We start from the raw sequence: 12,438 nt of genomic DNA on the forward strand, positions 1-12,438 counted from the left end.
TATCACAATTTAAGTATAAATTTTAAATGAAACAAAAATACTCTTCACAGCTTTAATTATTTTTTTAAGGAATAAAACAACAACCTGACACAGGTGAGCATCATTGAGGTGGTAGTCATTTACAGCGAGGCATATAGCATGTAAAATAAACTCAAACCAAAGCAGTGACCCAAAATATCTGTTTGGGTTCTTCACCCTGCGGCCACAACCTCCCCCTGGCTCACAGTAGACACTGTTGGGCTGAACAGCTGTCAGCTTCCTTTTTGGGCCTCCAGCAGTACAATCTATAGTCTCAACACTCTGCTCAGAGGACCATAGAAATAAAGATGACTTCAGGTAGTTTTCCATGCATAGAGGTATTAAGTGATTTGTACATATATGAGTGTATTTCTGGATAAAACAGAAGTAGTGCATGCATTGTAACATTACACACCACTGTGCAAAAGTCCTAAGCTACCCCTCACTTATCTATATTTTACTCCAAGCAGCCAGACTAGCTTAACATTTTAAGAGGGCCTTGAGGAATACTTCTTCAAGGTTTCTAAAGCTCTTTTAAAGTTTTCTGTCGGCATTGACTGCTTTTTCATGTATTTTCAGTCCAGTCTTTGTACCTGACCAGTGGAAAAGTGGCTGTCAAGGATAAGGCATGGCAAATGATACAAGAACTGGACTGAAAATCAGTGGTAACAGGTCGATGGAGGTGATGGAGAGATTATTCCAAATTTGAAAATGTTTCAATACATATATGGAGGAGGTAAGGAGAGACATGCAACAGTGAGAGTGTAGAGCCATCTGTTAAACAGTGGAGGCTCTCTCATTGTTTGGAGCTGGCTAACATCTGGTGATGTTAAAGATCTTGTCAAAATTAATAGAATTATGAACACAGAAAAGTACAGTGAGAGAAATTTATAACCAAACTATTATGAATATTTTAATGACACCAGAGATTGTTGTGGCCAAGTTACTAAAAGGGCCTCTAGTGATCTCCTGTATTGGATCGATGCATCACAAACTGAGCAAAAACAACAGATTTGAAATAACACTGCAAAAGTGATCGCAGCTTTTGTGTTCAGATGTATACATTTATTGTTAAAATCATGTAGAAGTTAAATAAAATGACAAATCAACACAAAACCCTTAACAAAAGCTGAGTTTTTCTACTTTAACATTTTGTGAAACCAACTATTTTACACACAAATAAAACAGTAACGATCTTGTGTGTGTTTGAAACAGGAGAAAACACAACTGGACCAGTTCTACAAGTGTTGAGTAAACACCCCCCCCCCCCCCATCCCCGACCTGTCCAGAGTGTTTCTGCCTCAATCAAATACATGCTGGGAAAACACAGAGTGGAGGAACTAGATAAATGTGTTGTACTGCTGCCCTGAAATGGTTGTCAGTGTTTATATCTGATTCAGTCCATTCTTCAGTCCTGCTGTAAATCAAGTCTGTACTCAAGCAGGGTGAAGTTTAGGATTTTGGCAAGAAACTCTGGAACGACAAACTCTCTTATCTTTTTGTAGCCCATGTGCTCGTACAGCTTCTGAGCATCTGTCTGCACCACAGAAGTCTGCAGTATTACAGCTCCGTAACCCCTATCGCGAGTAAATTCAGCCACTGTACGACACAAAGCCTTTGCGATGCCCATCCCGCGGTGACTGCGGCGGACCGACATGCGTTTCAGCTTCAAGCAACCGGGAGCATCCTCAGCAGGAAGACAAGCCACCGAACCCACTACCCGGCCATCGCTATCAGCCACCCAAAAGCATGAGTCTTTCCCTTTCAGGTAGGTCTCACTGATGTTGTTGAGGTCCTTTCTGAGCGTGGCTTCGATGTATTTGTTGAACATGTAGACGACCATCTGCCGGGCTCCAGCCAGGCAGAAGGTGACGGCCAAGACGGGAAGCAGGAAGGACTTAGAGCTGGTCAGGAGAGCGCAGAACATGCACATGAGGACCATCTGGGTCAGCGGCTGCTTCAGAACGTGCACAAAGGATGAAGGCACGTGCTCACTCATCCCCAAGGTGAAGAGCTCCTTCACAACATCAGCATCTTCATCATGAAACTTCCGGATCTGTATGTTGTCCATGGCTCGTTCAGCTTTTCAATCACAGAGGTAAAGACATGAGAGATGTCAAAATACAAGCAGGGATCAAACAAATCTGCAATACACAATCACTTTTTTCACTCTGACAAAAGCTTTCTTTATCTCAGGCGAAAACAATCATTTTCTGTAGTAATTAGTGGTAGTAAAGACATCTAATCATCAACACTTGAATGCAATTCAATTTCCAGAAAAATATATTTTGTCTTTGCAGAAATTATAACCTAAAATACAGACACCAATATATTTCAGTGAGATAATACACTCAACATCTGCTTTATTAGGTACACCTTTCTGGTATCGGGTTAGACACCGATTTGCCTTTAGAATTCCCTTAATTCTTCTTCTTTGGTCCATGTTGACACGACAGCATCACACAGCTGTTGCAGATTTATCGGTCGCACACCCGTGATGCAAATGCCCTGTTCCGTTACCTCTTTTTTAAGACACAGCTGATCACGTTGTTTCACTAACTCTTCTGCACAAGGCATATTGCACGGGGTAAAACAGCCGTGGCACTTGAAACAACAAATGCAATCTCCACATTTTGACTTTATTCTCGAAATAAATGTTAATAATAATGAAATCCTCCATCGGATGGCTTGATTTATTGTAATGTGAGTATAATAACAGAGTCATTAAGACACTTGCAGAACAGGTTTCTTCTTTATTTCATATGCAACCCCTTTATAAATCCTGTTGACTGTAGTCTATTTCCAAATATAAGCGAAAATGTCGACCATCACAAAGATTAAGAAAACCCTGCTGGCTTAAATGACTCGTAAAGTATGCACCGGAATAAACAGTGTAAACATAAATAAACAAACACGGTGTGGCTGGAGTTGGAAGCTATTTTAAAAATTAAACAGTTTCATCTCTGATCGAAATGTCCGTTAAACACACCTGAAGGCACATCACATGAGTTAGCCCAAAACCGAAATAAGCTTTAGTAATGCTAACTGTCCGCTATTTGACCAGATATTAGACGGGACACACGTTCACATAATAAACTCGTCGTGTCCTTTCAGAAAAGGTGAATAAACAATCCAGATTAGCCAACAGAAGCTAGCATCAGTGCTAACCTCACAAAGGCGCTGAGGATTTGACTGCAGTTTGCTCTGATATTTTATGACTCACAAAAACCACAAAATAAATGCGACTTACCTGTTTTATGCCAGTCCTTGAAAGTGGAGTGTAAATTCAGTTTCCCCAAGTCAAAAGCCCTTCATTTCGCTTGGCTCCTAAACTACTTCCTCATGTCTACCGTGCTACATTCAGGGATCGTCGGAAGAACTTTGAAAGCTGGCGTGAAAGTGTTTTAGGGTTGATATTAATGCATTTAATGTATTAATGTATTTTTACTGTTACTGTTTTAGGCTGTTGCTACAGCCTTTTTGGAGATATTGTTCCAGATATGGAGATAATGTTGGGTAAAGTTTAAATCTTTACTTGCAATATCATTGTAATATCACAGTTTTGCAATGGTGCACTGCCAGGTTTCCTGCTACGTTTCCAAACAACTTCACTACATTACAAGGATAAATAGTATCCCTAGCCTTCTCTGTGATGTGTAAGTTGTATTGCAGATTCAGAAGTACACTGCATATACATGTTACTGCTTAAGAGTATTGTTTTGAAGACTCACCTTCATGAGTTAAAAAATTAAGATGTCCTCACACATCAACTATGTATAGCCCTAATATGCAGTATTCTTCTGCTCAATCACTGTTTATATCCTCAGATACACATATACTTATGTAATCAGCATTTTTTTTGTACATTTCATCATTTCATAGTCTGTATATAGAAACCATTTTTAAAAATTTTTCGTTGCAAAGTCATTTATTTTTTAAAGTGTCACACATATTACGATAATCACTTTTTATTTCATTTCTGAAAATATTTGAATGCTTTAACTTAACAAAGACAGTGAAGAGAGATGGGAAATGAGGGTATTTAGAGGATGGATAGGGGAGCAGACAGCCCAGCTAAACAGGAACCACCACTGAAGGCATTTGCTCCCATGTCTTATGTGTCCTAATCACTCCATTGTCAGGTCACCCTGAGGATAATGAAGAGAGCTCATAAAAAAGTAAGAAAACATGTTCTGATAAGCTTTTTTGTTATATGTCTTTGTCCAGTGGAGCATAGTAACTAGATTATATTGTGCTACATTAATTGCTGTATTAAAAGAGTTGCTATATCAATCACAGTTCAGTCTTGGTGTAATTATCATTCAGTTAAATCCCTAAACGAGAAAGGGCAGCGAAAAGAAATCTGCACGTTTGAAATACAACCGTAGCAACACAACCTGGAAAAGGTCAGAGAGGTCAAACATTTTCATTTTCCTGCCACAAAGGGAAACAAAAAATTTGGTTTACAGTGTAGCACTGAAAAGGTTAAAAAATAAAATAGTTCACAATACATGAAGACTGAAAAAATAATTTATTGTCTCCTTAAAATACATCTAGATTTCATACATGATGATGTAAAGGTATTCCCTTTTTATGGAGTAAACACTTCCACTATATTGATTGTACAAAGGTAGAAAAGTATTGTTTTAACTTTTAACATCAGGATTTCACTTTAAATTTACTTTGCAGTCCAGCTCTGTGAGCTGTGAGCAGAAACAGAAGCAGCTCGAATCTATTTTTATTTCCAGCTTGTGTCTCTGTGTCCTCTAGCCCAGGTTGATCTCTCCTGCGAACATGGTGATCAGAAGTATGATGGTAAACCCGGTTAGCAGCCCTGCATTTTGGATCAGGAAGAAAACGATCTTCGTAGAAGTTTTTTTTTGTTCCCGTGCTATGCTGTCCATCTCTGGGAACTGAAATGAGGAATAGCAATTAGCAAGGTTGAGGTTTAGATTTGGGAAGCAACAATATAAAAAGAAGAAGTGTAAATATTCAGGTTTGTATGGCTACAGTTATATTGTTCTCATGTGGTTCATATGAAACGAGGCAAGTTTTCTCATTGTTAACAAATTCTATGAAAACCAAAGCTAAATAAATTGCCCTTCTTAAATACGTTCCTTTACATGAAACAGCTGAAGGTTTGAGTTGATTAACAAAACAGGAACAAAAACAAAGTTCTTCACACAACACATTGTACTTATAATACTGAATACTGCAGTGAATATTTTTATGTCACTGGCCTTAATTAACCAAACTTAAAAGGTAGAAAAGGCACTGACAGCTTACAGAAATACAGGAAAATATAAGGTAATTTGGTGCCATGCACATTTCTGAACCTTTTAATTAAATATGTATTTTTGACTTAATTTTAAACCTACACTTGAATATTACCAGGATACTGCTATATATAATTGCTGGCCACTTTATTAGGTATTAGGTGTTAGTACCAGTTTGGATCCTCTTTTTCCTTCAGAAAAACTGGCATAGATTCAACAAGTTGCTGGAAACATTCCTCATAAATTATGGTGCATATTGACATAACAGTATCACACAGTTGTAGCTGTACAGCTGTACATCAATAATGTGAATCTCCCATTCCACCACATCCTAAAAGTGTTCTGTTAGATTGAGCTCTGACTGTGGAGCACATTTGAGTACCGAGAACTCACTGTTTTGATCAAGAAACTAGTTTCAGAAGATCTGAGCTTTGGGACATGGTGCATTAACCCGCTAAAAGAAGCCATCATAAGAATGGACACACTGTGGTCATAAAGGGGTGGAGATGGTTGGCAATAGTAGTCTGCCATGTTTAAACAATGCTCACTTGGTACTAAGGAGTCAAGAAATGATCTCCCTCACCTTCCCATGTTTTCAAGTTGCATATGTGCACAAACTCACTGTTTTCAAGTTGTTAATAGTTGTTTCAAGTTGTTGACATGCTCTTCCAACCAGATTTTCCTTTCTATTGTCCAATATTGGTGAGCCCACACAAACTGCAGGCTCAGTTTCCTGTTCTTTCATTTTGCCTTTTGTTTCTAAAGACTATCAGAGATGCTCTTCTGCATACCTTGGTTTTGAATTACTGCCACCTTACTATCAACTTGAAGAACGCTTAGCATTCTCCTCTGATTTCTGATATCAACAAGGTATTTTATTTTAAATGTTAGAGATGGTTGTGGAGGAAAATCCCAATAAATCAGCACCTTCTGCAAAACTCATACCATCGAAAGTAATTTAAATCACTATTCAGATGCTGGGTTTAAACTTCAGCATTTCTTTCTTGATCCTAAATGAATCAAGGTTAACGTGCAGCTGAACAGCTGTACCTAACATAGTGGTCACAGAGTGTAACTGACATATATTATCATATTCTATAAGCTGGCATACTGAATTTTTTATCAAACCATTCACAGCTGACAGTCTCTCCAGTATCTGCTAAAGATAGGTCCAATGTGTTCTCTACTTTTAATTCACATGAAATGTTTGTCTTAATGCTCCATTTTGCTCACAGCGTGTTTGAACAGGAGGAGTGTACACAGAGTTTACAGGTATCAGAGGCTTCACACAGATAGCACACAACTTTTTCTAGGAATAACACTGATAAACTCAACACGAGCAATTTTAAGCTGAAAAGTTGTGCATTGTAAAACAAAGACAATGGGGCTGAATGATCATAAAAAGCTACATGCAGACAACCATGAAACCCATCAGTAATTTAATAGAGTGGAAGCCTCGAACATGTTGGGGAAGTCCAGTGATTGACTAAATAAATGTTGGTTCTGCTTTTTTTTGTATCTGCCATCAAGAGAACTCAACTCACCATGTCCGCCAGAGCGATATACAGAAACATTCCTCCTGCAATGGCAAAGATCGCATTGGGGGCAAAGTTGCTGCCGAGCAGGATGCCAAACACAAGGCCGATGTAACACGACACGGCTGACAACAGGTTGAAGAAAATGGCTTGCGGGATGCTCATTCCAGCATTCAGCAGAATGACGAAGTCACCTTGAGAGGACAAAATAGCTCTTTTACACAAGCAGATTGAACATTATACTTAAAGCAACATTTTTTCTTTCTGTCTTGTCTGTTAGTCACATTTCCCCCTTTAAAGCGAGCTACAGTATATTTCATGAAAAGATTTGTTTTAATTTTTATACCCAGAAAGCAAGTTTGATCTCTAACTGTAAATATATACATGTTCCTTCCACTCATGTGTTTTCTGAAGTTTTTTAGTTGCAAGTCATATTTTCCATTATTTCTAAGAACATGTATTCTTGGGGCACTTCTGCAGCTTGTCTCTACATGCCCATAGATAAAGGATGTACAGGCACATTCAATGCAAAGTTTGGCTGCACAGCAGAGTTTGGAATGACTCATGAGGGGGCTGAAAGTGATTTTCCACTACTTATCACTCACCCAGCTCATGGGGAAACTCCTCACACACGATGGCAGTGGATGTACTGAACCCTGTCAAGACAGACACTGTGAAGGAAGCGCCGATAGCCAGACCATCTATGAAGTTATGGAGTGCGTCACTTAGAGTTATCATCCACGCCACAGTCTTGATGCTGCGGATGCGCTGGCCCCGCAACCAGCGGCACATGACATCAGGCACCTCGGCATCCTGGAAGAGTGGCAGGACAAGTTACACATACACTAATGCCTGATTGTGTTTTGATAGTGAGTGTGAAAGACAACATGTAGCTACATCACATACTTTCACTGTGAGAGGAAAGTACATCCTCTTTCAATTCTAAGGTTTTATATTATCATGACATAATAAAAATGATCTTGTTCTAACAGGATCAGATAAATAGAACCTCACATGAATAAGAACACAACAACAACACAACTTATTATTATTATTTACAAACCTGCCATAGTCTTTTGAGGAAATGAGGACAGCTATAAAGTCATATCAAAGACTAAACACACCCACCAGGAAAATGCTGCCCCCTGCTGGTGAATGTTTCGGATAATTATAAAAAGTAAACTAAGCGTTAATATAGTTTGACATCTTAGTTTGGAATGTTAAATTCTGACTGAATTATGATGCTAATGCCAATGTTGTTGCAATCCACTGTAAAGGATACACACAAATCTTGATATTAAACGATTTGATACAGTTCTTACGACATTTACCACAGAACATGGACATGATGCTAAATGAATGTGTGTTTCTAAGAAATTTATCAGCAGTCCTATTAATAGTTGGATCTCAAGGTTGAGCGATAGTTACACAGTCATAGAAAGAGTAACGCAGCTAGAAAGTCCAAAAATGAAGATGGTACTAAAGGCTTTAATCATGAAAGAGTCTTCATCTTTAACCCACAGAATAATACTGATTAATTGAAAACAGGAAAGATTTTCTCTAAGTGGATGCACTGCATTACTCACACAACTCCTCGCTTACACATATAATGGCACGCGTGCTGTTAACAGGAAACCTGAGAACATGCGGACACAAACAGCGCCTTTGGGATTTGATTAAAGACATTCTGCAGTAACAATAAACCCCTTTTACTAGCAGTGGGCACACAAGGAGTCTTTGTGCTCCTTTGACAATTCCAGCGTTTAGACCGAGGGGAAAGACCTGAAGCTTGGTTTCGCTGCTCAGTCCCTCCTTGTCATCAGCAAGCCTGTTTGCTTGGCCTCCGTATGGCACAAGAAATGTTGTTAAATATTAACAGACACGCCAATCAGCCTGAAAACAGCTCAATAAATGGCTCCAGAAAAAAACACTAAATGTCTGCGCTATCGCTTCCTGCTTAATAAATATTTTTAAATATTGCCTACCTTTTCAATTTATTTATGCATATCACACATCCTAACAGCATATCATGATTGCTTCCTGTGAGGTGTGTCTTTTATAGCAAAATTTGCTGGACAGCATGTCTCTATCAATTAAACACATGCTGTAGATATAATTTCAATGGAGGTTCAGTAGATTGACAAGCTTATCATAAGCTGATAAAAACAAAACATTTGAGCTACTCTAGATAAAATGTCTTTGATTATAAAATTGATTGTTCCATAGGTTGATGTGACCTAGAGCTGATACCTGTTGGCTTCCAAACCTGCGCAGTTTATTCTGCTATTAAAGAGCAATCACGTGTCAAATGTTACCTGAGAAGTTTCCACGTTTGTATCTAGGATTGGGCTGCTCTTGTCTGTAGCGACGGTGGTGATGGCGGTTAAAATGATGGAGTCCTTTGTTGCCACTACGTCTCCGTTGTGGATAGAGTTTTCCTGAGGTGTCTCTGAAAGTGTGAAGTGGCTGTGGCCGTGCTAAAAAGACAGACATCAAATTCAGGTTAAAGAAGCCTTTTCCACTTCAGGAACTTAAACTCATAACATTTAGGCTATTTTAGGCGTTTACTTGTTATCTGTGTCATGATTTATGGTTTTGGTGGGTTTCCTCATGTTTTCTTTTTCTTCTAGTTTCGATTTTGCATACTACCGCTTTGTTATTTTCCACATCTTTTCTCCTTTTGTACAACTTTTGGACTGCTCTTTGAACACTCTTTGAGTGATCATGTGTGGATGACCCAAAAGATAAAGATTTCAGTGTTGGACTTTTGCCCTAAATGTGCCCTAAATATACAATTACTCGTGCTAAACATGGGCCATGTATATAATAATTATTTGCATGCTGACCAAATAATAAGGTCAGCATGCAGTTAGATCCATGAATAATGAGACAATGACACATTTTTTATTTTGCAGCTTTGCCTCACTACATCATCATAGTGTATTTTAAAACAGTCAGTCTAGTCACTGTAATGTGCACATACTGCAGAAACTGTGTCACTGTCCGAACTGTACATGCACCTAATTGCTGTGAACTTTCATATCTCGCGTGTCATTTCTGATAAGAAATGATTTATGTACACATGACTACCTTGAAGTGTTATTAGAGTGATCAAATTATCCAATAAAACAGACATACTCAATGTCAGATGTAAAACAGGAGGGAATGACAACATTATAGTGCTTTGAACCTGAGAAACTTCCTGCACTGTTATCTTACCTCGTGGTCCATCCGGAGGCATAATTTCAGTATCTTTTCCACAAAGAACAGGAGGTAAAACCCTCCAAATATTGCAGCTGCATTTGTTGCATAGTGATCCACTTTAGGATCAAACCCCAGGGCCTATGGAAAAAACGAGAATGTCAGTGGTGCAGAGAAGACTTCTAGAGTGTGTGTGTGCATTCATAGGTATTATTCTATGAAACAATTAAACATCTCTCAAAAAAACCAGTGACAAGCTTAATTTTACTCACTCATCCATTTACAAACCTCTGGTATGAGCTGAAGAACAGCATTAGAGAAAAGCGTCCCGATGGCCAGACCAATGAAGTAGGTCAGCACTTTGGGGAAATAAGGCTTCTTGATGAACGGGATGAGCAGGAGACCAAGCAGGGATGCCAGGTTGATCACAGTAACAGCCAGAAACCCATAACCCCACACTGTCACGGCACAAAACGAGAAGAAAAGGTTCTCAAGAATTCAAGGTTTTTTCTTCTTTCTAGACTCTTAAATTCAGCCTCGATACCTCCAACATACCTACTACAATGGGGCCTGGCAATGTGACAAGAACCTGGAATGTGCAGGCAAATACCCGTGAAACACTGCAGTATTAAACCCTAGCTAACCAAACTCGCCTGCAGAAATAAATATACCTTCTTAAATGCATTTGTAACACCAACTGCAAATGTATGTGTTTTATTGTTTTTGAGCATTGCCAGTTTTTCAAAAGAACTTCAATAAATGTGCCAGACATTGTTATTAGACCAGCAATAATGCTATTTAGTGAAATATGACGATATAAGTTATTATTTTAATGTGGGCACAAATTACTTTTCTTAAATATAATCTAATGGTGAATAGATTTTCTTATTTTCAGTGCCAGGCCTCTTTTATTTCGAGATTTTAAAACATACTATTACTATTTATTTGCCTGAGAGAAATTCTTCTCAGGCCAGCAGAGGAAACAGCATGATTCGGGAACAACATGCTGAACAACAGTCACAGTTGGCTATAACTGTGTCAACAGCACCGAGCAGGACTGTTGATATGGCCGATATCTGCGAGGTCAGTGGCTCCGTGAGTCCGACAATGTGGCGCGTTATAGCTTCACAACTACAACGTTCTTCTTCTGCACTGTCCAGCAGGAATAAATTATTATTACCATTCTCAAACCATCTCTAAGCAATCAGAATCAAGAATGTCCCACATTTTCTTTATCAGGGTCAGTATAAGAAAAAAAAACCCATCAACAGCAGCTTTAAAAATCATCCACCATAAATGGGACTGTCCACAAAAATTTTCTTGACCCAATTCAAGTAAACAAGCAAACCCTGGCAAATTATTTAATTTACAGAGGTCTTGACAAATAGACACGTTGGGATGATTTGGCTCACCATAGTAGTCCACATGAAGCAGTTCCTTGGGGGCAATGTAAGGGCAGGAAGGCAGCAGCACCTGGGTCAACACAGCAGGGCAGATCTTCTCCAGATGTTCCACAGTCAGCTGACTGACATTATTGTAGCCAAACTGGGATAAGATCTGCTTTGCAGAGAGACACTGAGGGACAGAAAGTTGTTATTAGACATAATTTTCATGCATTTAAATATAAATGTACCAGCTTCTTTTCTGAAGCCCTTTGTGATGCATGTATTTGGATATGCTGTGTAATTAAAACTTTCATTATAAGTGGCAGAAGAGACATGCAGTAAAGAAATATTTGAAGACAATTCTGCTCAGTAATGAAAGTTTAAGGTCATTTAGAGTCTTTTTAAAGGCAGAAATGATACCATATGGCACATGGAGAAACTTTGAGGAATTGAGTAAAAATGTAAAATAAATTAAAATAAAATAATAATAATAAAAAGTAATAAAATAAAGGTTAAAATGTTCTATAATTGCATATATAGGGGTAAGAAATGAGTAATTACACTACAAGACTACTCATATATCATTGCTACACAATATTTCAAGGATTACATGCAAGGTCAAATAGTGTGTGGTTGTAAGCCCCAGAGAAACATTCTTGGTCGTAAGCAACTTTAATGATCAATAACTTTAAATAATAAAAACTGCAGTATATAGTAAATAGAATACGTTCGTACCTCTTGCTCTTCCAGTGGATTTTCCTTACTTATTAAGTCAGATCGTCTGGCTGAGATCAACAGCAGTAAATCTTCAAGATTCGTTGTTGTAATGGAATTATTTTCACCATAGTAGTGGATAATGTTCTCCAAAAACGCGTCTCCATCAGTGACATTCCCACGCACACTCTGGGAAGTTGTGATAAAAGCCAAGACGCACATTAGAAAACATATGAGGTTCAACATTGTCTACTTTTAAGCGATGTAGTTTCTACTTTTACGCGATGTAGTTTCTTCTAGTGGGCATAA

At 38.5% G+C, this 12,438-nt stretch overlaps 2 protein-coding genes across 2 annotated transcripts; both read right to left on the bottom strand.

The window, feature by feature from the left end:
• Nucleotides 1-585: 585 nt before the first annotated feature.
• On the bottom strand, nt 586-3,393 carry nat8 (N-acetyltransferase 8). The gene is made up of 2 exons (XM_040041352.1): nt 3,269-3,393; nt 586-2,100 (listed from the first exon to the last, which is right to left on the bottom strand). Exon 2 carries the CDS (start codon nt 2,087-2,089, stop codon nt 1,427-1,429), a length of 663 nt encoding a protein of 220 aa, XP_039897286.1. The 5' UTR covers nt 2,090-2,100; nt 3,269-3,393; the 3' UTR covers nt 586-1,426.
• On the bottom strand, nt 3,277-12,405 carry slc39a8 (solute carrier family 39 member 8). The gene is made up of 8 exons (XM_040041351.1): nt 12,151-12,405; nt 11,443-11,605; nt 10,319-10,488; nt 10,049-10,171; nt 9,145-9,306; nt 7,435-7,642; nt 6,839-7,023; nt 3,277-4,931 (listed from the first exon to the last, which is right to left on the bottom strand). Exons 1-8 carry the CDS (start codon nt 12,373-12,375, stop codon nt 4,785-4,787), a joined length of 1,383 nt encoding a protein of 460 aa, XP_039897285.1. The 5' UTR covers nt 12,376-12,405; the 3' UTR covers nt 3,277-4,784.
• Nucleotides 12,406-12,438: the final 33 nt, after the last annotated feature.

Source organism: Simochromis diagramma, unplaced genomic scaffold (genome assembly GCF_900408965.1).
Source record: "Simochromis diagramma unplaced genomic scaffold, fSimDia1.1 OVJJ01000304.1, whole genome shotgun sequence".
NCBI lineage: Eukaryota > Metazoa > Chordata > Actinopteri > Cichliformes > Cichlidae > Simochromis > Simochromis diagramma.

Bases quoted from the DNA above. Each gene is read 5' to 3' on its own strand.
- nat8 (XM_040041352.1), bottom strand. From the start codon at position 2,089: ATGGACAACATACAGATCCGGAAGTTTCATGATGAAGATGCTGATGTT.
- slc39a8 (XM_040041351.1), bottom strand. From the start codon at position 12,375: ATGTTGAACCTCATATGTTTTCTAATGTGCGTCTTGGCTTTTATCACA. The intron at 10,489-11,442 runs GTGAGCCAAATC...GTGCCGTGACAG, and splicing joins GCTTCATGTGGACTACTATG to TGTGGGGTTATGGGTTTCTG. The intron at 9,307-10,048 runs GTAAGATAACAG...CTGTCTTTTTAG, and splicing joins GCCTCCGGATGGACCACGAG to CACGGCCACAGCCACTTCAC.